We start from the raw sequence: 24,690 nt of genomic DNA on the forward strand, positions 1-24,690 counted from the left end.
GGCACTGCAGGAGGCAGAGGGAGCTACTTGAAGAACCGGCTGCAAAATGTTGCCACGGCCCCACGATGGAGAGTGTCTCTCCCCACCCCATAACAGACCCCCAGGACCCGTCCTCACAGCACAGGAGGGGGAACGGCTTCTGTTCGTTGCCGTGTGAGTGGACAGAGCCAGCCCCCCACCTCTGCCCCCTTCGACCATCCAAGCCCACCGCCCAGCTTGCTATAAACAACCGCACAGACTCCACCAGAAAGCCAGGCTCATAAGGCAACCATGTAATAACAAAACAGCATCGCAGGAAGGGGGGCGACGGGAGGGGAGAGGATCCGTGGCCCCAAAGAGGAACAGATGGAGGCAACCTGATCTGTGACATGGTGAATTGTGCTACTGAGCCCCCTTCAGCTCCAGGGACACCCACCCCCCTCCCATCTGGCTGGGGAGGGGGCCAAGGTGGCTGCAGCTCCTGGCCAGCCCAGCGTTAGAAACAGGGGGGGGGGGGGCTGCATAGCAGCTTCTTGACCTCTTGAGCTTCTTGCCGCTATGGACTGGCACTCTCTCCTTCCGGGCCCTATTTGGGGGGCTGTGGCCCCCACCTCCTTTTCCAGAGAGCTTGGGAAGCCTGGGAGTGGGGGGCAGAAGGCATTGCTCTGACCACTTCGCCCCCTTGTGTCCTACACACTCAGCGCAGGGCAGGGCGGAGTGCAAGTGTCAGAAGCAGCGCAGAGGATCTGGGTGGGGGGAGAGGGGTCCCCTTGGCTGCCAGCTGCCCCCTCCTCCTAACTGCACCTCTTCGCATTGGCCATTCACTCCCCCCCCCCCGCACCTGAATTGGGGCCTGTGGCAGCTCCTCTGCCTGGGAGCCACCGGGAGCCTTGGCCAGGCCTCTCTCTGCCGCAGTCGCCCTGCCAAAGCCTCTCCTGGCTGAAGCATACGGGGGCTTCAGGGAATAGATTTAATGCAGCTGCAGCTGAGAAAAGCAGTCCTGGGGGGTTTGGCCCTGGCCCTGAGGAGGCGAGGCGGTGCCCCCTCTCTGTGGGGCGGTGGGGGGAGTAGCAGCCCAAGGCTAGCCGCGCGAGAGGCCAGCTCCGTGTCTTCCTCTTGTCACTGCCTCATCCTCCGCAGCAATCCTTTGTCCTGGATGCAGGTCTTAGGGCGAAGTGCTGGGAGAGGGAGAAGGGGCTTTCAGATGCGGACGCTGCCTCTGCAGGCAAGGAGACCTCGAGGGCCTCAGCCCCAAAGGCCGACCAATCTGGACCAGAGGGGGCCAGCCAGCCAGCAACCTTTTTCCTGCAGAAACAGCCCTCAGGGGGCTGCTTTGTTGGGGCCCATGTGCTGCTGTTGGGCTTAAGAGCCCACCCATCGAGAAGCAGCAGCAGCTGCCTTTCCTCAGAGATCTGGGCTGAGAGCCTGCAGAGGGCCCTCTCCCTTGGCAGGGATCCGGTCAAGGGGAGCAGCAATCTCAGCCCTCCCCTAAAAGGGCTGAGCAGCCACAGCAGAGCAGCTCCCACCCCCCACGAAGGGAGGGAAGCCGAGGCCAGGGGAGCGCCTGGGGAGCGTGGCCTCTGGCTCCCTGGAAAGACCCCCGCGGGCCGCCCTCCCTCGTCCGAGGAGCCCCAGAAGAGGAGCCCACCTGGGTCTGCAGGCACCTGCTTCTTCTTCGAATAGGAAATGATCTGGTTTTCATTCATCATCCGCACGTCCTGGTCTTCTATGTAATTGCTGTCAGACCAAGAGAAAAAGGAGGAGAGAGAGAGGAGTGGGCTTGCAGCGGCCCTGGGGAGCAAGGCTTCTGAAGGTCAGCTCCCAGGAACCGCAGGAGGGGAGAGTTGCTCTTGTGCTTGTGGGCTTCTGGTTGGCCACGGGGAGACAGAACGGGGTGCTGGACTAGCTGTGTCCCCCCCCGGCCTGATCTAGCAGGCTCTTCTGAAGTTCAAGGGGCTCCCCTAGAAGTCCAGCAGCTGAGTGGGGGGCAGGTGTAGTGAATCTGCCCGTTGGCCACCTTTCAGCCGCGGATCAGGGGACGGGCCGCCTTCTTTACTAAAGAGCAGCTGCAGAAGGAATCAGAGTGGGAGAGAGAGAGAGAGAGAGAGAGAGATCCCAGCAACTTGCTATGTAGTAAAGAAAAAGCGAGCACACGCCTCATTTGGCCCCTGTTCTAAGGCGTTTGTGGGGAGCTTCCTGATCTCTCTTTTGCCGCTGTTGACCAGAGAAGAGGGGAGGCCCTTCTCTGCCCTCCCTACCCCACCCCACCCCAACCATCCCAGGAGGCGCAAAGCTGGTGGGGGTGGAGAAAGGGAAAGAGTGGAAGGTGCAAGAAAGGGAAGGCCAGGCCTCCTTTTCCCAGCCCCTGCCCCCCCCCCCCAGCCAGTTCTGGGAGGGATGATATGCAGGCTTTGCTCTTAGCCCCCCAGGTGCCCCCTGCCCTGCCCTACCCCAGAGATCACATGCAGAGCTGCCCCTCTGTTTGCCAGCAGCCCCCCCTTCTCCTCTTGTGCCTCTGCACGTGAAAAGACACCGGCCTTGGGTAATTCTGATCGAGGAACCGGAACATGATTTGGGGCTGGTGGAAGCGGCGCTCGCTGCTGTGGTCGGCCACCAGGCTGCTTCCAGAGACAGATGGCCTTGGGGCCCCTTCCCCTCCCTCTGGCTGCCGCTGGCCATGGCTTTCGACAGCCTTTCCACTCCTGCATCAGAGGATTATCTGGCCCCAGAGATGCTCAGTGAGAAACCCTCTCCAGAACATGCTTGTCAAATTAGATTATTCCTTGTTGTTTGCTTTCATCTGGCCTTTATGTCAGAGGGTTTTGCTTTCTTATTATATCCGCCCAGAGAGAAATCCCTCGACTGCAGCCCTGCTGAGCTTTTAGGCTGGCCACAGGCAGGAAGGAAGTGGATCAGAACAGTGAATCAACCAGAGGGTGGCCGAGGCGGCAGGGGGGACAGGACAGTTCCCCGGACACAAAGTGCCAACTCTTTTACAGGAAAGAAGCCACTGACTGCGGATCCTTTCGCTGGAGGAAAGAACAAGCATTTGGGGGTGTGGAACTAGTTGAAAACAAAGGCGATGACAGCTGTTGCTCAAAGATGGAGAGACAGGTCCCTTCTCAGGGGTCCATGTCTGGGACCCATGACGAGATGAGGGGCTGCTGCTGCCCCTGAGGAAGGTGCCCTCAGTCCCTGTTTCAAGGTGCCCAAGTGAAGGTGCCTGACGTGGGCGCAAGCTGGGCAAGAGCTTTCCATGCCAGATGCCACGCAGGCAGGCTGGCTTACCTGAGGACGGAGTTCTTCTCCTGGCGGCAGATCTTCTCGTTGTCCGTGAAGAGAACGGTGTGATGGGGGACGACGGGGTCGCAGGTCGGGAGGATGCCGTGGACCAGGTGGCTCACCATGTCCAGAATCCCGTTATAGACAAGCAGGTCATCAACAAGGAGCTGGGCAGGAAGAGGAGGAGCCAGAGAAGGAAAGAGCCCAGTCTGACAAGTGGGAAAGACTGAAGAGTCCCCTAATCTTCCCCCACATCACCACCTGAGGGTCAAGGTACCAGGTGGCCTGAAGGAGGGGCTTCCAGGGCAGGGAGATGAGCAGGTAGCAGAGCATCCAGCCCCAAGGCCTGGCCTGCCTGCCAGCCAGCAACAGGCTGAGCCTGAAACCCAGCTCCACGCTGCACTCTCATGGTCTCCGCTGCCTCTTACAGGGCAGTTTCCAAGTAATGCTAGTCTCAGAGAATGCCGAGCTTTTTGCTCAGGAGCCCCTGAGCAGACAGGCCTGGAGTTCAGTCCCTGGCAGCCTCTCTGGTGAGGAGAGAGACCCTCGCCTGCCTGAGGGTCCTGAAGAGCTGCGGCCAAGCACAGGAGACCAGGCGTCTCCCACTTGCTAAATTCTCCCAAGGCTGTGGGGCTTCAACTCCCAGCATCCCAACCAGCAGAGGGGAAGGGAGATGCAGTTCAGGACTCTCCTTCCTTGGGTGCTCTTAAGAAGCACCTGTCATGAGTGCTTTAGGTGTGATACCTGCATTACAGAAGGTGGGGCTAGATGACCCTCAGGCTCCCTCCCAATCCTTAACACTTAATTGTAATACAATATAGAAGCAGCATAAAATACAGTATAAAAACATGATTAACAATAAAATTCAAAGTTCAAAAATCAGTTTGGGGGAAATCCATCCAATAAGCATTAGATAATCCCCAGGGCTAGCTGGCTGAATTAGTCCTACTTGGGTAAGCGAGGAGGCCAGGGCAGAATTAGCTGTGTGGTCCCAGAGCGGGTGATCTTCATAAAAGGGGAGGGGGAGGAAAGGGAAGGGAAATAAAAGATCAGGCTGAATTCAAATTAAAGGCCAGGCGGAATAGCTCTGTCTTACAGGCCCTGTGGAAGGAAGTTAAATCCTGCAGGGCCCTGGTCTCATGGGACAGAGCATTCCACCAGGTCAGAGCCATCACTGAGAAGGCCCTGGTCCTGGTGGAGGATAGTCTGACTTCCTTAGGGCCTGGGACCTCTAAACTATGGTAATTCATGGACCTCAAGGTCCTCTGTGGGGCAGACCAGGGGAGGCGGTCTCGTAAATACATGGTGGTAATGGGACACAAGGCCCTCAAAGAGACAAGAAGAGGGTTCATAAGCTGCTCTGGGGCACCATCACTTACTCCAAATTCTTTGACTCCTCTCTGGGGAGTTTTTGCATAATTCCACAGCTTAATCATGGAGACTGTCGTAGGCGAGTCAAAGATGACATAGACGCGATTCACCTGCCGCCAAAGGAAGGAACAACACAGGGGCGCAAATTAGATAGAATTCATGTAACCGACATGGAGAAAGACACAGAGCCAATATATTTCTTGCTCATTCTGGAAACCAAATTCCAGATAATTTGTAAAGAATAAAAGGAGTTGTGAAATGCCTGGACAACCTCTTCTTAGCATCCTGTTATGAGAGACAGAAAGGGTTGCCAAGCCCAAAGCTCGCGGCTCCATCACCACTCGGGCTGGGCAATAGATCATCCAAAACTGGTTTTAAGTCCATATCATGATATCGGTTTCATAATTTTTGACCTGGCAATATATCATGAATCTTGGCATGTGTCTGTGTGTGTACTATGCAAAAATCACAATGTAGGGGAAACTGTGAAGCCAGCCCAGGCTTCTCTTGCTTCCTGCAGCCCCTCTTAACTTTGCTCTTGCCTCCTCCTTCAGGGGCAGCGAATCACAAGAGCAGGTGCTGCCAAAAATCACAATGCAGGAAAAACTGTGAAGACAGCCAAGGCCTCTACATAGCTCCCTCCTTATTTTTCAGACATTCTGTGATATATCAGTATAATCACAATGTTTAGCCAGTTTTCACAATGTTGAAAACCAGCAATCGCCCAGCCCTAATCACAACAGCAACTCCCTGGCCGGCTCCTCCCCTTCAGGTGGTGGGGTCCTTTAGCAGGTCACTCTCTGCAGGCTCTTTCCTGGCACCCCTGCCTGCTTCTCGGAGCAGGTGGGAAGGCTGATCCCCTATTCTGACTTCTAGTGAACCAGCTTTGCAGGCAGCGACAGAGATCCTTTGCCCCTAAACTCAGGATGCAGGGGACAGCCTGGGGCTGAGCTCCCACTCCAGGGCTTTGACATGCCCAGAGCTACGAAGACAGCGGCTGATTACTTTAGAAAGGGCTTGCACAGGTATGTGCCTGGCTGCACAAGGCATCACACGGCACTGATGCGAAAGGAGCCCAGGCAGAATATGCAAAGGAGGCCTACCAAGCCAGGGAGAATGGGTGCTAGCCACGTGTGCCTCCCGTCGGTCGTGTCGTTCACGCCATCGATGAGCTTGTCTGGCGTTCGGACGTCTCCGCAGACGCCTTCCAATATGTTGACGCTGTCTGGGAAAGCCGCAATGTCTGAAGGGCGCTTTGTCAAGCACAACGTCCGAGCTGTCTGCTGCGCAAACGTGTTACAAGCCGGCCTCCCCAGGAAAAGGCACAGGCTGCCCACCAGATCTTAACCTTGCTCCCTTGGATGCGAGCCCCACCCTGTGCAAGGGAGATTTAATGCCAGGCTGCAATCTCAGGAAAGCTTCTTTCCTCAAGGAAGCAAATGTGGCAAAAAGCTACTGGCCAAAATGGGGACTGCCAGCTGTTGCCACCCAGAAGGAGGTCAGCCAAATCCTGCCCAGAGGGCCATCACTGGTCATTTGAGAAACTTGCCCCCCCACTGGAATTAAATTAGGACATATGGCACCTCTGGCCAATATTGGTGGAGGCCCCGTTCTGGTCCTGAGTTGAAGAAATGGGGCAGATCAGGCAGGGGAGCAGGGGGAGAGCCGCTTGCACAAAACTCCCCTTTGCACATGCTCAGCTCCTCATGACTCTAATTCCCGCTGAATTCCTGCCTCCATCCCCCCCCCCCAGAAGGTGTTTCATTTGTGGGGGCTCCTCTACAGGGCAGCTTTTGCCAGATTCCAGCTGTTCCTTGAAAAGGATACTGTTCTCACTGAGGAAAATCTTCTCTCCGCGTTCATTATACAGCTCCAGCCCATTCAAACCGATGTAATACGGATCACCCCAACTGGTAAGAAGCTGGAACTGGAAAATGACTGACGGAGGACGTTGAGGAAATATTGTAAATGTTTGCATCCCATCTCTTGGGCCTTGGCCTCCCACAGCAGGGGACAAAGAAACACAGAACATAGTTCAAACGGCAAAATACAAAACGATACACCACAGAACAGTACAGATGGTGATGATGATTAAAGGAATGCAAACACGCCTGCTTTCGTTTCAAAAGAAATCCCAAGGCCGTTTATGCCATGCCAGGGTCCTCCTCCCCCTCCCACACCAGTCAAACCAGTTCACAGGGCCTGGAGGCAGAGGACCACGCAGGGCCTGGGGGCCACGCAGGCCGGACAGAGAAGGATACAGCCGCAGGGCATCAGGGGAGCCTCGTAGTCCATGCTGGCTTGCTCTGCCTTCAACGCTTCCGTTCTGCCAAAAGATAAGCACATACGTCAGGGGCCGGAGGGCACCAGACTTCCTAAATGCACAGGCCAGTAGGCGCAGAGCCCCGGAGGGCAAACCCTCTCTCACCGTTCGCAGGCTGGCATGACCGGGGGACCCTTCAGGTAGTCCACAAAGAGGATTTCTTGAGCAAAGTCAAAGTGGCAGTTGCCGGGTCCTTTGCGAATGAGGAAGCCTCCGGGAGGGGAGATGCAGCAGCCGTCCAGGGAGACGTGGACCACCTTTGCCTGCGCAAAAGAAAAGGCAGGGAAAGCAGTCAGGAGCCGGGGCCCCTGGCCTTCCTGGCTCCTGCTGAGAGTGCGAGGAGGGGGGTGGGAAGGCCCCCCTTTGCCCACAGGATGCTCTCAAGGTGCCCAGGCTGACCACTGGCCCACGGAGCACCTCCTTCTGCTGTATGTGGCCACATTCAGGGGAAGCGTGGTGCATTCTGGGAGCCTGCCCAGGACTTCCGCTCACCCCTCTGAAGGTGTCCTCGGGAGATTTATTATAGTTCCAGATGCGAAGCCCAGCAACGCTCTCCGCCTGCGTGAAATGGATGGTGACCACGTGAGCTTCTCCGGGGCTGAACGGAATGAGCCACATGTGCTCATCTTCCATAGTAATGTTGATCCCATCAATTAATCTGGGAGAAGGGGGGAAAGTTGAGAGAAAGAGGTACAATATTTTGAATAAGTGTCAAGTCGCTGAGAGTGGCTGGGACAACCCAGTTAGATGGGCAGGGTACAAATAATACTAATACTATAAGAAGTCATCACTTTTCTTACTTCATTTACAAGGAAGACAGAGGACTGCTCTGCATAAAAATGTTGGGGGGGGGGAGGAACCCAAAATGGAGATGGCAGAGAGAAGCTCGCTCCAGAGGGTTCTTCTTATTTTTGGCGAATCTCTCGAGTCTGATTTTTGCCCAAATTTCAATTTGGCCAGCTTCACTTGCCATCTGTTGGCTCCTAAGCATGCTATAATTACAATTGAAAACACACCACACCACCTCCTCCCTGTGGTGGTTTGTTTTCCCCCAATTTGCAAACTCACAAGAGTTGGCTGAGCTTTTCAGCCTTTGAAAAGGGTGTTTGCTATTCCTGTGCCACGGAGGAGGCCCACGGCATCTCTCCTGTCTCCAGGAAGACCACAAGCTTCCAGCCGCTGCCACAAAAAGGCCTTCCATACTGCACAAAGAACCCCCCCTCACCCCCCCAAGTTTACTTGGGGAGTCCCTTCCACGGTTACGCTTTGCAGGCCCTGCCCCAATCTCAAGACCCACCAGCTCTGTTGCTCAGCCTGAACCATTTGGGTGACAATTAGATGGGCTAGGGCAGGAATGTTTTAAATAAATGTGCCCAAGGCACAGGGCCATCTTCTGCAGCATGCTCCCCGCCTCCAGCCTTGCCAGAGAGCCTTCCTTAGGGCAAGCCATGTGTCCGTGGCACTTCTCTTGGACCCCAGGAGCCCCCCCCCCGAAGCACCCCACAGAGGAAGAGACAGTGACACACACACAGCCATTTTCTCTCCTGTCCTGGCAGCCTGCAGAGATACTCACTTATCTAAGGTCCTGCAGTCATCTGTGTACTCTGCAAGTTCGTTCAGGTCCTGTGGAGAGGCAGAGAGCTGACCCAGAGAAAGGGGGATGGCTTGGCCCTCCTTTTCTACCACTTCCAGCCCTGTCAGTCCAAGGTAGTGAGCGTCTCCCCAAGAAGCGGTGAAATTCAGCAGAAGGCCTAAACAAAGGCAGACAGGCAGTGAGCCGCCAGGAGAAAGGTCTGCAAAGAAGAGGCCCAGAGTTGGAGCTGCTGCAGCTACAGCAACTGCCAAGGCCACATATGCACAATCCTAAATAAAGGGTCCAGAGGCATGGATGGCAAAGGGGCACCGCTCTGCGGAGCATGGCAGCAAACACGGTGGAACTGTGGAGAGAAGGTAGCAGGAGCCGTGTGTGCAGAGTCAGACTTACACTTCCCAGTATAGACACCTGGTTCCTTGGTCACCATCTCAGGGACAGAATCTGGCACAGCCGTCTGCATCCAGCCCTAAGACAAAAACAGGTTAGAACTACGTTTATTGTTCTCTAGTGTTCAACAGAAGCAAAGGCCGCCTGTTCCCCTATGACAGGAGCTCTTTGGGGAGGAACTTGCAGGGCACAGACCCACCACATCCTGGCCCATGTCCCCTCTTCCTCTGCAGCACAGGAGGCCAGCTTATCCACCCCCCTCCCCATGAGGGGTGCCAAGAACCACAGCAGAAAGCTCCTTCCCAGCCAAAGCTCCTGCTTGGGTCAGAGATCCGTTTCTGACGCATTCACTTTATCGCCTGAATTTTATCTTCTAGACGGAGCCTCTGCACCACCTTTCCCCCAGCCAGCCTTTTCACGATAGGCAACTTTACCTGTCTGTCTTCCGTCCGTGAGCCCGCCTGCGTGAAGGGTCTCTCGTCCCCCTCCCCATCCGCAGTTCTCGGCCTCTTCAGCTCTTCCTCGTACCTCAGGCTGCAGGCGCCTTCTGCCTCCTCGTCGTAGGACTCGTCGTAACAGAAGATGGCCTCCAGGATGTCGTCGTCCGTGGTGAACAGGATGGTGTCTCCAAACTGCTCTGGAGCTGAAACATTGTCAACTCTATGGTGACGACACAACTCAAGTCAGCAGCCCAAGCGCTAAAACCGCCCTCCTCCTAAATCATCTGCAAGCCAACAATTCCTCTGCTGAAGGAAGGATCCACACAGCCACTGCTCCCCCCGCCCTCCCAGCCCCACAACATTCAGCCCAGGAAGGCAGCCCTGGGGAGGCTGTGGTGGCGCTTCATACTGGGTCCTGTGCTGGGACTGTGCACCCTGGGGCACCCCCTGAGGAGAAGCACTGCTTCTGAGGCTGGTGATGGGTTTGGGGCTGTTTAAACCCTCAGCAAGAAACGAAAGCAAAGGGACAAAGGGATATGAGACGTGAGATCTTGCTGGGGCACCTCTGCAGAAGGGCTGCAGGCACAGGCATGAACAGCCTGCTTTTAAGCTATTACTATTATTTATTAGATTTATATACCACTCCTTCATCCAAAGATCTCAGGGTGGCTCACAACATAAAATTCAGGATAAAAGCACAAAATAAAGTTAAAATCAAACCAAAATAAATCAGTTTCAAGAAGAGGGGTGGGGCAGGGGAAACTCTGGGCTTCCCCCCTCTCATCTCTCCTTTGCCTTGGAGCGAAGGCCAAGCCCTGGGAGATGGGCATGCAGCCTGGCCTTCCCTTCCCCTGGCCCTCTCTGTCCCCAGCACATCTCTTCCCATAGCTAAGCACTTCCTGGTCCAAGGCAAGTATCAGTGAGCAGGACGGGGAGCCAGCTCCTCTTGCTTTCTCTGCAAGGCATCATTAGAAGCAGAAACTGAAAAGCCTCCCCCGCACCTCCAGCCAGGGTCCCAGAAGCCTTGGCAATCTCCCCTCGGAAGATGCACTGCTCGTCCAGCAGCATGGTGACGTCCTTTGCGCCCCGGAAGGAGTGGATGCGGGACTTGTTGTAATTCCAGACGCGGATCATGGCCACCTCGCAGGCCTTGGCAAAGTCCAGGAAGAGGCAGTGGGATTTCCCGGGGGTGAAGGGAGCCAGCCAGAGGTGCATGTCGTCCTGAGTCCGGTTCACCCCGTCCAGCAAATTGCTGGCCACTCGCGGATCTTGGCCGTAGGAGGGCAGGATGTTGATATCGGGGGGGTTGGCTGTGATTCTGGCAATCTGGATGGGCTCCCCTTTGGAGCTGAAGAGCTCCAGCCCGTTGAGGCCCACGTAGTGCCTGTCCCCCCAGGTGGAGCGGATGTCGATTCTCAAGCGCTGCCCAAAAGGCAGGACTGGGATTTGGAAGTCGCCCCCGTCCTCCAGGTCCAAGCAGCCCTCCCCTTCCTGGCGCCTGGGCAGCCCCTGCCCGCTCTCCTTCGCCCGCAGCTTCTGCTCTCCTTGCCGGCTGATTTTCTGCTGGTGGAGAAACTCGTCAAAGATGTCCCCCTGGAAGTCCATGTTGGAGATTCGGCCGTGGTGCAAGTGGTTGAACTTCAGCAGAGAGTTCCAGGACTCCTGCAGAACTTGCTCCTGGGAGCTGCCCCACTTTCCCCGGGAAGGCCGTGCGGCGTTGCCCTTCGCCAGCAGAGCCTCACCTGGAAGGAGGGAGAAACAGAGAGCGCCTCTGGTACCTGCTTGGCTGAACCCTCCTGCAGAGGCCGCGAGGGGGGTGCTCCGGCCCCCACAGGCTGCAAGCCCAGCTCAACCCGGGGCAGGAGGGTCTAGCAGCACAGCCCTGCTGCTCTGCTAAGAAGAGGCCCGTGGAAAGACCTGCCTCTGTGGACCAAGGGAGCTCACACACCCTTAGATGAGGGAGACCCCAAAGCAGAGGGTGGCTCTGAGCCAGACTGAGCTGGACTCTCCAAAGCGTTTGGAAACCAGATATCAAAATGGAGTAACAGTTCTCAAGCTTGAGCTTCATGGCATGTAAGCTGTACAGTTTAAATCAGGGGAACCTCTCGTCCTCTAGATGGAGCTGGAAGGCAGCTCCCGCTGTAGGAACGCAGGAACCTGCCTTACGCTGAGCCAGGCCCATCCAGCTGAGAACTGGCCCCTTGGACTGGCTGGGGCTCTGCAGAATGTCAGGCGGGAGTCTTCTCCCATTCCGGCCTCAAGGTGCTGCTGGAATATTTCCGCACATGATGTGTGTGCTCTTTCACCAACTACAATCCCTCCCTGACCACTGTGCATGCTGGCTGCTGGGAGCTGGGCTCCAGCCACACCCGGAGGGCTACAGGCTCTCTATCCCAGTTTAGAGGATGCTCAGAGGTGTCGCTTCTTACAACATTTCTGAGGGCTGGACCCACACCATCCCTGGGAAGAAGAGTCCGCGCGTGACTCGGCTCAAGCCAAGGCGTCCCTGACGCATGACACAGTTGGCACACGGCTTTGTTGTGAAATGAGGTTTTAAGAGATGTAGCAAAAAGGCAGGAAATCCAATAATGTAAGCTTTACATGCCACTGATACAAGCCAGGCAGAGACGTCAATTTGTTCTCGTATGGCCACATCCCCACATCTGCTGACGGGATGCGCCCCGGACCTGTGGGTCTCAATTCCTTACAAGAGAACAGAATCTTATTAAAAGATCTGTTTCAGATAAAATACATCCCTGAACAAAACAATTAGGATTTAAGCAGAGAAAATGAAGCGTTGGGGGCGGGTTTAAGACCTCGGGTTACAAATTGCTCTTACGTACTTCACAGACTGCTGCTCCCTCCTGAGAAATGCTACAGCTCCATGTGACTCAGAGCTGAGCCCCATCCTGCAAGCTCCCCAGCACAGCCCCAAGCAGGATATAGAAAGGGCTGCTTCTTAGAAGACGAAAGGATAGCTCATGGCAGGAGATGAACTCCTGAAGTTAGGAAAAGAAGGAAGGCAGGCAGTTTGAGCACCTAGCCTGGGAAAACTACTGCAATGCACTCTACGTGGGTCTACCTTTGACCTAGAAACTGCAATTAATTCAGAATGTGGCAGCTAGACTGGTGACTGGGAGTGACTGCCAGGACCACAACACTGGTCCTGAGAGATCTGCATTGGCTCCCAGTACGTTTCTGAGCACAATTCAAAGTGTTGGTGCTGACCTTTAAAGCCCTAAATGGCCTCAAAGGCCCAGTATACTTGAAGGAGCGTCTCCACCCCCATCGTTCAGCCCAGACACTGAGATCCAGATCCGAGGGACTTCTGGTGGTTCCCTCATTGCGAGAAGTGAGGTTACAGGGAACCAGGCAGAAGTAGTGGCGCCTGCCCTGTGGAATGCCCTCCCTTCAGATGTGAAGGAAATAAGAAGCTATCCTATCTTTAAAAGACATCTGAAGTTTTAAATATTTAATGCTGTATTGTTTTTAACACTCGATTGGGAGCCACCCAGAGTGGCTGGGGAAACTCAGCCAGATGGGCGGGGTATAAATAAATTATTATTATTATTATTATTAAACCAACCAGGCCCTGAAAAAACACAGGCAGTGAAGAGATGAAGCTCTTGCTGCACCTGAGCTCCTTTCTTCTGCACGGCTCCAGAGCTCTAGCAACGAAGGCACCAGCTCCCAATGAGACCCACCTAAGGGCAGCCCAGAGCAGCCAGGTGGGGCTGCCCACTGAGAACCAGACTGCAAGAGTAGACAGAGCTTCAGGCTCTGAGGGGAGGGGAGCAGGAGCATCACAGCATGGCCAACCAGAGCCCAGAACCACCCAGGCGAGGGAGGGAGGGAGGCCCATCCACCCCCAGCCCCAGGATCCATGGCGGCATTCCATGCCTGGCAGAGCACCTCCGAGAAGCAGCACTCCTGCGCCAACTTCTCCATCCACCGCAGCTGCCAAGCTGAAAGGGTCTGAATAGTCCCCAGCTCCACCAGGAAGACGGTGTGCGGGCTCTCTAGGCCCGGCAGTTAGCGAGGGCAGCTGAAGGGTGGGGAAACTGCGAGGGGAGGGGGATTTCTTTCAGCTGCCAAGGGAGTCACTTCCCACAACTGCCACTTCCACCTCCACTGCTCGCTGTGGGATTATAAACAGCCTCTCCTTCAAGGCATCCCAAGGAGACTGTGTGGGTGAGTTGTGCCCATGGAAAAAGTTGTGGATGGGGGAAGCACCCCACACTTCCCCTTTGTGCCAGCAGGCAAGTGCTCGCTGTCTAATAAGGTCCCCCAGAAAACCAGATGACCCGACTGGACACCTAAGGGAAGCTGGCTGGGGATCAGTTCTTACCTATGTCCGGTGGCGCTTCCTCCTTGAAGATGGCATGGCCAAACTCTTCCCTTCCGTGGCCTCCCAGGCTTCGCCCAGGAAGCAGCAGGTCGGCCGCATAGTTGCACTTGCTGGGCAGGGGACTCAGGAAGTCCAAGCCGGTGGCCGACTCTTTCCTGGCGCCTGCCAGCAGCTTCCCCTCCGCAGACTCAAGGTGGGACCTCTCTAGATCATCTGGGCAGGGGTGGGGGCTCCTGTTGCTTGTTCCTAGGCAGCCCCTCCCGATGGTCTCGGCGGGCAGCTGGGCTCGCTGTGATTCAAGCCAGGGGAATGGGTTTTGCTTAGGTGAGCAGACCCGGCTCTTTTCTTTGGCCCCGGAAGCGGGCAGGGTGCAGGGCGGTTCTACGCCAGGCAGCTGAGACAGTTTCCTTCCAGAGAGTTTTTCCATCTGTTCACTCAGAGAAAGGTCGTCGTCGGAATGAGCGGGCTCCATGGTCTCTGGCGAGAGGGGGCTATGGGCATTTCCCCTGGAAACTGAGCCAGGTGCTTCTTGGAGATCCTGCTTCAACTTGACCAGGCCAAGAGAGCTGTCCTTTTCCTCGGAGCAATTTTCCCCCAAGGGAGGCTTCAGATTCAGCAGCCCCCTGCCTGGCTCGTGGCTCCAGTCTGCCCAGCCCCTTCCTTCCCTCCCCTTCCCAGGAACAGAGCAGCTTTCTGGGAGCTCAATGGTGGCACAGCTGCTGCCATCGGCACCCTCGTTTCCACAGCCCTTTTGAAGTTCACCAGCAAATGCAAGGTTTCCATCCACATAGACAATGATGTTTCTTGCTCCAATGTCAAGATCCTGAAAACACACAGAAAAACAAAAGAAGGACCTGGGTCTGGGAGCCAAGCAAAAGTCAGTGGTTTTCATTTCATGCCTTCCCAAAGGAACCCAATTCATAAGATGTGGAGAGAGATAGTCAGCAGCAAGCTAAAAACATATGCGAAGCACTTTAGCTCTGACTTTAGTATCTTCCTCACAATTAAACCTGTAGGGGTTGAGGAATTGGTTGTATTCAGGCATAACACTAACCATGGTTTAGTGCATGGGTAGGCAAACAAAGGCCCGGGGCCGGATCCAATTGCCTTCTAAATTTGGCCCGCAGACCGTCCGGGAATCAGCATGTTTTTACATGAGTAGAATGTGTCCTTTAATTTAAAATGCATCTCTGGGTTATTTGTGGGGCCTGCCTGGTGTTTTTACATGAGTAGAATGTGTGCTTTTATTTAAAATGCATCTCTGGGTTATTTGTGGGGCATAGGAATTCGTTCATTCCCCACCCCCCAAACATAGTCCGCCCCCCCCCACAAGGTCTGAGGGACAGTGGAGCAGCCCCCTGCTGAAAAAGTTTGCTGACCCCTGGTTTAGTGTTACAAGAGCAAGCCTGTGCCAGCCTCAGAGTCATGTGCTCCCACCGGCCACCAGGTGGGGCTGTGGGGAAGGAAGAGGGCGTTCCTCTTCCACTTTAGATTAGCTGCAGTTTAGCGTGTTGCCTAAGCCATAAACTGTGGTTAAGCTAAAGCTTATGGACAGAAGTTGGTTTGCTTTAATAAATCAAAGTCAGCCCCAGTGTCTGGGTTCAGATAACACACTAAACGGCTGTTAATGTAAAAGGCAAGCAAAAGCTCTGAACTCCTCCATGTGCCACGTCAGAAGTGCAGAGGGAGAAGGAGAGCACCAAGTTGCTGCGGCTTGTTCTTGTGATGCTAAAACACAATTGGGTGCAGGGATGATGGGGCACCCGCTGCCCTCTTGACGTTGCTGCATTCCAAATGTCATCAGGCCCAGCTGGCGTGGCCGACAGAGGAGGACTATGGTAAGGTCAGATTTATTCATACGGTCAAAGGCCCATCAAGGGTGATGGAGGTTGCAGGTCAGCAACACCTGGAGGGCCACAGATCCCCTGCATGCAGTTTAGTGTTACCCTGGGATAAGACCAATACCTGCTCATGCCTTGAGGCTGGTTTCCTGAAGCTTCTGTGCTTCTCTCCGTTTCCTTAAACCAGGGATGGCCAACCTGTGACTGCTCAGATGTTGTTGGAGTCTTAGCTCCCATCATTCCCAGACAGGGAAGCCAATGGTCAGGAATGATGGGAGTCGGGTCCACGGACACCTGGAGGACCACAGGTGAGCCATCCCTGCTAACCGTCACAAGTGCTCCATTTTGGCTTGGGCAATTTTTCTTCCCGTCAGAGCCTGGGCTTAAGGACCTGTTCTCAAGTCTCTGGAGTTACGCCAGGCAAGCACCTGAGCCCCAAGAAGACCAGCAGGGAAACTGCCCTCTCAGGGGAAAGGGGGGTTGCTTCTGATCTGCTTTGAAAGCTGTATGAGGCCTCCTTCTGTGCTCTCGGCTTCCCCATTTCCCTTCTATTTGTGCTGCCATATGAGTGCTGCCTCTCTGACAGCGCAGATGAGAATGAGTCATGGAGGATAAGGCTTAGCTCATCTATAATCCAGAATAGAAAATCCTCTTTCGCTCAGTACCTGGAGCCATTCTGAACAAATCATCCCAGCAGGCTCTCTGAGCAATTCTCACAGCAAATTTCCAGAACCATGAAGCGGTTGCCATCTGCTGTGGGGGGTGGCTTTGGCTGTGAACCACATTTGCCAGCAGCGTTGTGAACGGAGGCTTAGTGTACAACCAAAGACCAGCTGGATCGTCAAGGTTTAGGGGAAAAAATATTGAGTATGAGAAGAAACTGAATGGGGCAAAAAGGCTGAAAAAGCGGCCCATTGAGGACTCAGCCTGTGGAGAGATCACAGAACAATGTCTGCCTATTGGGGGAGGGAAAGGAAAACCATGTGCCTAAGAAATGGAGTGTCCTGAGAGGAGGCAGGGCAGGCAGGAGCACTTCATACTGCAACTGTCTGTTGCAGGCCCCACTTGGCAGCAGCAGCGGCAGCCGCAGCAGCAGCGTCAGCTCCCAAGGGTTTTTCCCCCCCTGCAGCATGATATCCTAGTAACTTCTCTCTCTCTTTCTGATCATGCCCAAAAGCCAATTCAAAATGGAAAAGGACTGTCCAAAACTCTGCAGGCTCTTTTTGTTGTTTGGAAATTCTCACGCTGCAGCCTCAAGGGCAAGTCCTGTTTTGAAGGCGTCATCCAAGCATTTCTGCAGCTTAGAATGGAAGCAGTGCCAGAAAGACCTTCTCCCCTCCCCTCCCCTCCCCTCTCTCCAAGGCTAAGGGAATAACAGCTGAGAACAGCACATGCCGCACCCCATCACTTACACCAGGCACAGGGGTGCTGTAATTCCAAATCCTGATCCGGGACAGACCAAAGTCATCAGACAAGCTGGGATTTCGGACCACGAAGTACAGCTGCACTGGAGGCTGGAAGAGGCACGTCCAGGGGAAGCGCTCTTTGCTGACCTAGGAGACACGGAAGCAAACCCTCGCAGCAGACGGCTGGGAAGGAAGGAGCCCGGCTGCTGCTGCTGCTGCTGCAGCTTGGAGAGCAGAAGGGGAGGCCAGAGGAGGGCAAGAGCCACATGCCCACCTGCTCCTGGGGGAAGCCAGGCTTGCCTGGGGAGAGCAAGCAGCAGCCGCCCTGCAGCTCTAGAGAGCCGCTGCCTGGGTCAAACTGGGGGGGGGGGGAGGGCTTGTTCTAATCAAAGTAAATCAGCTTTGCAGCTTGCCAGGATCCCAACAGGACACCGACTTGCAGATTAGCAGGCGGGACCTTCAAGAGCGACAGGCATTTCTGACCACCTCCCTTCTGGACGGCAGACTGAGTTGTCGGGCACAGAACAGTACCCATTTAAATGTTTTTAAAGCCTTAAAGAAATATCCATGCTTCAAGTGATGAAAGACGCCTGCCTGTTTCTCAAACAAAGAGAGGCCTCTTCAACTTGCTTCTCCTTGCCTGCCAGCTCCTTTTGATCCTGCTCCCCCCCACCTGCGCACTTTGAGCTTCATGGGTAAGGGGGCCCTGGCATGGAATGCAGCAAAGCTGGTGCTACTCGCCCCCCCCCCCCAGGCCAGGCCTCAAAGCTACCCCCCCACCAAGAGCAGCCACAGCCTCCCCTGTGGAGGCTCATCCTAGCCGCTCCTTGCAACAAGCTGAGCAGAGGGAAACAAATGCTAATACTACTACTACTAATAATTTATTTGTGTCCCGGCCTCCCCGGCCAAAGCTGGGCTCAGAGCGGCTAACAACAAGTAAAAATAGCAGTGTACATAAAATCACACAGTCAATTCATTAAAATACATTCTAAAACCAATTCACAATCAAATTAATGGCAACCATTGGGTTAGAGTTCTATGAGGATTACAGAAGGAAAGAGGGGGTCAGACTGTGGCTTGGCCAAAGGCCAGGCGGAACAACTCTACCTTGCAGGCCCTGAGGAAAGATGTCAAGTCCCGCAGGGCCCTGGTCTCTTGTGACAGAGCGTTGCACCAGATCGGGGCCACGGCTGAGAAAGCCCTGGCTCTGGTTGAGGCCAGCCTAACCTCCCTGTGGCCCGGGACCTCCAAGATGTTTTTATTTGAAGACCGTCAGGTCCTCTGTGGGGCATACCAGGAGAGGAGGTCCCCTAGGTACGAGGGTCCTAGGCCATATAGGACTTTAAAGGCTATAACCAGCACCTTAAACCTGACCCTGTACTCCACCGGGAGCCAGTACAGTTGATATAAAACCGGGTGAATGTGATTCTGCGACGAAGACCCGTAAGGAGATGACCGCCGCGTGGATCACAGTCCACCCAGGGGCAAAAAGCAAGGAAGCTGTGCATGAGATCGGAACAAGTCTGGTGTTTCTGAGGAGGGGGCTGAGATACGCTGCATGGCACACTCTCTGTCCTGAGGAGTTGAATCCCGGAGGCAGGGGCTGTTTGAACCCCCCCCCCCAGGGCATTTGCTGAAATGGAGGAGGGGCATCGCACTGCCCTGGATCCTGCAGGCAGAGCCTACCTTGGAGTTCCTGTTGACCAGGCAGCCCAGCTCTCCTGGCATGTCGGCGTGCCGGATGTCCACGTCGTGAGGAGACACAAACACTTTGGCGTGGTGCAGATCAAAGAACTCCACTTCCGTCAGGCCCACCCTGCTGGCGTTGCCCCAGTTGGAGAGGATCTCCACAGTGATGTAGATGGCATCCCGGACCTCCCTCTCCAATTCCAGCTGGCCCTAGGAGGGTAGAAACTGAGCAGCCGCCACCACAGACGCTGATGCCCCAAGGGGAGCAGCAGAAAGGCGAGGAGAAAGGGCCTTGCCACATGGCTCCTCTGCCCTATGCCACACGCAGCCATGCCAAGGGATCCGGTATTGAGCCTGCCATCCCAACCCTGGCGTGGCCCATCTGCCTAGAGCTACTGGGGCCTTCATCCCACCTGAGGTCATTTCACTTCCACTACTGATTTCTATAGGGCCTGGGGAAGAGGACGACTCAATGGCACAGCTGCGGCTTCTGCCACTCGTAAAAGCCTCCTTCCCTACCAGCACTGGTGAGCTGCGGCAGGAAGACTGGCTCTCAATCTCTTGCAGCACTTTCAGAAGCTTCTTCTGTTGCCTGAAATAGGGAGCAGAACAGTCACGGGCCAGACTCTGGCAGGAAGTCCCGAGACGGACAACTGAAGGCCCAACTCAGCTCCTGCCCTGATCGCTGCACAGCCTGAACCTTCAGGCAAAGACCTGGACCACCTGGAGAATGAGGTGCAGCTCCGCTGACTTGGCTGAGGATGAGCAAGATCTGGGCTACCTTGCCAAAGATTGGAAATGCTCTCAAGAGTTAGCAAACTGGCCTGAAACTCCAGGTCTGTTCCAGGATAATTTTTGTTTAGGAGCAGTTAGGAATGTGTCCCCCTCGGGTATGACACCGTGTTCCCCACTTGCAGGCATTCTGGGCCCAGACACTTCCATGTGCAACCATTGCCAGTGTGCTGAGCCCAGTCCCCAGACACCCCTCTCTTGCCAGGCATTCGGGAAAGAGAGCCAATGGCCCCAGCACCTCACCTCAACCTCAGAATTGGCCCCACAGTGGACCGCAACCTCTACCCCCCTCCCCCGTCTACACATCCTGGATGAGGCCCTCACAATGGCACCAATGCCATCACCTCGTGAGCCAGCGCTTCTTCAACATGGATAGGAAGACAAGGAGACCCAGCAGAGACAGGGGAAGGCATGGGGATCCATTTGGACCTGGGTGCTTACTTGCACATACCAAACCCCCTCCCCCCGCTTGGCTCCGAATTGCCCCTGGAAAAGGATTCAAAATAAACCCACACAGCCACCTGTTTCCTAGGTGCCCAATCCTCTCCATGGCCGTGGAGACGACGCTTCCCTCCTGCAGCTTTTGAGGAGGCTCATTTGTTGCAGACGCAGGTGGCAAAGGCGACGGCAGCTGCGAGAGGGGGAAACGCAAACACAGCAGGTCACGGGGCTGCCAACACCCCCCCTGGGAGCTCCAGAACAAGCTTAGGCCAAAGCATCTAGGACGACAACTGGCCATGCATTTGCAGGGCACTTGGGAGTCACTTGGCAGTCACACGTGCACCGCTGTTCATCTTTAGAGAGTTCAGGGGGACACTCCCTTCATGTATGGATCACCCAGGAGCCTGGCAGTTGAAATGTGGCGCTTCCTCCCCCTTGTGGGCTGCCTGAGGTTAAGGGCAATGTGGCCCTCCCTCCCAAGATAGCAGGCAGGAGCCAGCTGGATGGGCGCTGAACCCTTCTTCAATGTTGGGTGTAGTGAAGGGTTAACCTTCTATGCCTCGGGACTGAGGGGACGGGCTTACAAGGGAAGTAAGCCAGGACGTGACGAAAGCAGCTTGGAATGCTGTGTACTGGGTGAAAATCAAAAGCAGGTTGTTGCGTCGCTGCAAGCAGAGGGAGAAGATGCAGCTTGAATCAGATGGAAGTTGGAGTTTGTAAATACACTACTTTTGTGCCAATAAAGGGATATTAGGACAGAAGAAACGTTTGGGACTCATTTACTGCTCTTTCGACACACGCCGCTGTGTAACTCTGCTAATTGCTTTACGATCTACAGAGGCTCCCCGGGGAAGCGTGGCTGGGCACCGAACAATAAAGCAATAAATCTTCTGAAGATTCAACAATGGCAACAGGACAGCAGCTCTCCACCACACTGGAGGGCAGAGACTAGCGCAAGGATAGAAGGGCAAGCGCCCTCCTGCAACGCTGCTCTCTGCCACCCAGCAACTGCAACCTCAGGCAACTGCTTCACTGCACCTGCTGGTGGGGCTGGCCCTGTAGAGAACTCCACACTAGTCTCTACACTAGGGTTGCCATACGTCCAGATTTTCCTGGACATTTATTTTTCTTCTTTTTTCTGTTCTCTTTTTTCTTTTTCTTTTTCTGTTTCCTTTTCTCTTTCTCTGTTTTTGTTTTTATTTAGTTTATTTTATCTTATTGTATTATGAAAAGACTTTAATAAAATCTTTTTTTAAAAAAGAGAAAGAAGAAATACTCAAAGAGAAGAGAGTCCAAGATGGATGGGAGTTTCTTAAAGATGAAATACTGAAGGCACAAAGGCAGACAATCACAGCAACAAAGAAAAGTGAGAGGCACGTTTTACAGATGAGTTGAGAGGTAAGAAGGGAATGTATAAGAAATGGAAGAAAGGGGAAATCACAAACAAGGAGCGTACACAAGCAGCCAAGAATGAGCTCAGGCTTGCAAGAGGGGATGCTCATCAAATTTGCAGATGTCACCAAACAGACAACGCCACAGAAGCTGAACTCAAAATGACCTTAACAGATTGGAGAACTGGGTGCAAGCCAACAACATGAATTTCAATAGGGACAAAGGTAAGGTTCTGCACTTAGGCAGGAAGAACCAGATGCACAAATAAAAGATGGGGGACACCTGGATTACTAGCGGTACATGTGAAAAGGATCTAGGGGTTTTGGTGGATCAAAAGCTTAACATGAGTCAACAGTGTGATGCAGGAGCAAAAGAAGCTAATGCAATTCTAGGCTGCATCGATAGAAGGTGGTGTCCAGATCAAGGGAAGTCATAGTCCCACTCTATTCTGCCTTGGTCAGACCACACCTGGAATACTGTGTCCAATTTTGAGCACCACAATTTAAGAAGGAAGTTGACAAGCTGGAGGGCAGAGGGACAAGCAGAGGAGGGCAACTAAAATGACCAAGGGTCTGGAAACCAAGCCTGATGAGGAACAGTTGAAGGAGCTGTGTAGGTTTAGCCTGGAAAAGAGGAGACTGAGAAGAGATATGATTGCAATCTTCAAATATCTCAAGGGCTGTAATATGGAAGATGGAGCAAACTTGTTTTCTGCTGCTCTGGAGGGTAGGACTCGAACCCATGTATTCAAGTTGCAAGAAAGGAGATTCCGACTAAACATCAGAAAAACTTTATGACAGTAAGAGCTGTTTGACTGTGGAACAGTCTCCCTTGGGAGGTGGTGGTCTCTCCTTCCTTGGAGGTTTTTAAGCAGAGGTTGGATGGCCATTTGTCAGGGATGCTTTAGTTAAGATTCCTGCATTGCAGGGAGTTAGACCCCTTGGGGTCTTTTCCTACTCTACAATCCTATGATCCCACCCTCTCTGCTTGCACTTTTGGGGGGGAGCAAAGTTTGTGTTGCTTTTGGTTCTTCTCATTTGGACAAGACTTCCGTCTCTGAGGGCTTCTTTGCCTCTGCCTGTTAACCATGCTGGCATCCTCTTGGCCCTATAGCTGCCTCTCTGCACTACACTCTCCAGTTGAGCTTTTATACAACTCCTGAGCAATTCCAGTGATTTGGCCCTCCTGACTCTGCCTTTTTAGCAGCCTCCTCATTTCGGGAGAGTTTCCTCTTTTGAAACCAAGTGTGACTCCGTGGCAGTGGCTGGCAGGCAGAGACAGTGCAAGGAAGCAGGTGGCTTCTCTCCCCAGCTGCTGCCCCAAATCACTGCCACTTTAGCACATCTGCTGGTAGAAGCAAATGCATTTCATGCCCAGCGGCATTGCCCTAAATTTACCTCTGCATCCTCCTATTCCCATGCAGTGGGTGAAGCCACTTTTGACTGTTCAAACTTCCGCTTTTGATAAACTATTTTGCCTCTCCTGTCCCCCAGCCCAAGGAACTGCCCCTCTTCTTTCCAAACACCCCCTTCCTTTTGCTAAGTCACAAAGGGAATCATCGGCGCCCCCCCCCCAGCTGACTACATTCGGGCTCAGGCAGCGGGAGGAGCTTGCTCTCCATTGCCACGAAAGCGCCAGTCGTACCAACTCTTCCAGGGCTGCCCTCAGCAGCTGGGAAGGGGTTTGCAGTCCTCGGCATGGCACTGGCAGTTTATCTGTCAGCAGAGAAAGCCTGCAATGGGCAGGGCGAGGGTGGGGCGGGTGTACACAGGGAGCGCCAACTCGCTTGGTGGGGGGAGAGACGGCTTCTGCTACTGACCTCAGCCGAAGCGGCTGGCTCCAGCTCAGCCCTCAGGGGCCCAGCCTGCAGCTGCCTGCAGAGAAGCTCCTTCTGGAGGGTCTCGTTTTCTGCCTGCACCGCCTTCAGGACCACAGAAGCCGAGAGCACAGGGTCCTTTTTCTCACACACGTTCTTCCGGGTGGCTGAGAGAGGCCTTTCGGATCGGCTGATTGGCCCTGGTGCCCAAAAGAAGCAAAAAAGACTTTCTGACCATTTTCTCAAAGCGCAAGTGAGTCCTGCCCCAGGCTAAGGCGGAAAGGGCTTCTGTGCCACAGGATAGGAAATGCCCAGAGGAGGAAGAGGGGCCATGTCTTGTATGTGATGCACAGTAAGGAAACCCAGGGCTCTCCTCTGCACCACCCAGGGCAGGATATGGGCCCTTCTCCCGGGCGGAAGCCTCCAGCCCCACAAGGATCAAAGGTCAAAGCAGCTGCCGCCCAGCTCCTGCCATTTCCCCTATACTAACAATCTGCTGGGTGCAAGGATGTGACTCCAGACATAGAGCAAAGAGCTGAGGTGGCTCCACTCAGGTCTGAGCAGCAGAGGGAGAAGAGGACAGTCAGGGCCCTGTGCCATTTCCGTCAAGTGGGGAGGAAAACCTGCCAAGGAAGAGGCAGAAAAGGCATGGAGGAACAGACAGCAGCTCAGGGGAAGAAGAAAAACCAGCATGGAGGAGGAGGAGGAGGAGGAGGAGGAGGAAGGCAGGGCAGCCGCTCGAGAAGTAAGGATTCAGCTGAAAAGGAGGGACACAGCAAAGAGGGAAGAAAGTAAACCGAGTAGCCTTTTGAGGAGTTTGCAAGCTGTAGAGAGAGGTGGAGTCAAGAGGCATTTCTCTGATGACAGGGCTGCTGGGGTATATTTGAAAGCTGAGCTCTTTGAGAAAGAGAAAGGCAGAAAGAGCCGGAGAAACATGTGCAGCCAAGAAACCTGTGAAGGGCTGTTTGTAGAGAACAATCTGAAGTCAGATTTGAGCGAGAGGGCGACTTCTGAGGGCTGGTGGCTGCTTTGCAAGCCAGTCTTCCCAAACACTGGCGTGCTCTTGGGGGTTCTACATCCGTGCCGCACAATGCTTGAAAATGCTACGCCACAAGAGAAGGACGTCAGTCGACTGCCAAGAGGCATGCCCATGTCACACTCCCTTTCCTCTCTTCTCTCTGCAAGGAAGGCTTTGTGTGCCTCACTAATGAGATCCCCACGGGGTCCCCAGCGAGATGGTGATACATGACAACGAGAGCATGAATGCAAGCAAGCAGCACACCCAGCTGGGCCCTTGCGAGGCAACAGGACCTGCCTGTGGTCCCTTTTCATCCTCGCGGCAGGCCCCTCCTGCAGCCTCTGCACCCCCTCAATCTTTTAGGTGTTGCAATGAAACCATCACCATCTCCCTTACTGGAGGGGGTCTGTTCCTGATCCTCCTGGTGCAGGCACCCAGCGGAGAGCGGCCGAGCCACTTGGCTACCCGGCTTGGTGGGGATGTAGGTCTCAGCGCTGCCCTTCCTTTTTGCAGAGAGGCTCCGCTCCTTCTTCATGTCTACGGAAAGACAAACAGAAGTGACAAACAGAAG

General features: G+C 54.4%; 1 protein-coding gene across 10 annotated transcripts in view; it reads right to left on the reverse strand.

Annotated features, from left to right (window-relative positions):
* Positions 1-257: 257 nt before the first annotated feature.
* The window catches only part of KATNIP (katanin interacting protein), a 32,502-nt gene continuing 8,069 nt past the window's right edge, over positions 258-24,690 (reverse strand). For 7 of the 10 annotated variants that reach the window (XM_083413876.1, XM_083413882.1, XM_083413879.1 and 4 more), the window contains exons 8-27: positions 24,516-24,656; positions 23,105-23,301; positions 19,974-20,083; positions 19,180-19,252; positions 18,658-18,870; positions 16,978-17,118; positions 13,725-14,547; positions 10,378-11,118; positions 9,371-9,579; positions 8,940-9,015; positions 8,529-8,706; positions 7,448-7,613; positions 7,061-7,218; positions 6,894-6,958; positions 6,460-6,570; positions 5,736-5,875; positions 4,641-4,742; positions 3,268-3,428; positions 1,628-1,716; positions 258-1,157 (exon numbers count right to left, since the gene is read on the reverse strand). In XM_083413876.1, the coding sequence (XP_083270002.1) occupies positions 1,099-1,157; positions 1,628-1,716; positions 3,268-3,428; positions 4,641-4,742; positions 5,736-5,875; positions 6,460-6,570; positions 6,894-6,958; positions 7,061-7,218; positions 7,448-7,613; positions 8,529-8,706; positions 8,940-9,015; positions 9,371-9,579; positions 10,378-11,118; positions 13,725-14,547; positions 16,978-17,118; positions 18,658-18,870; positions 19,180-19,252; positions 19,974-20,083; positions 23,105-23,301; positions 24,516-24,656 (3,953 nt within the window). In that variant the 3' untranslated portion in view covers positions 258-1,098. The remainder of the gene's footprint in view (positions 1,158-1,627; positions 1,717-3,267; positions 3,429-4,640; positions 4,743-5,735; positions 5,876-6,459; positions 6,571-6,893; positions 6,959-7,060; positions 7,219-7,447; positions 7,614-8,528; positions 8,707-8,939; positions 9,016-9,370; positions 9,580-10,377; positions 11,119-13,724; positions 14,548-16,977; positions 17,119-18,657; positions 18,871-19,179; positions 19,253-19,973; positions 20,084-23,104; positions 23,302-24,515; positions 24,657-24,690) is intronic. The other 3 variants (XM_083413877.1, XM_083413885.1, XM_083413884.1) reach the window with 1 other exon arrangement.

This window comes from Podarcis tiliguerta, assembly GCF_965153285.1.
Source record: "Podarcis tiliguerta genome assembly, chromosome: 14".
NCBI classification, from domain to species: domain Eukaryota; kingdom Metazoa; phylum Chordata; class Lepidosauria; order Squamata; family Lacertidae; genus Podarcis; species Podarcis tiliguerta.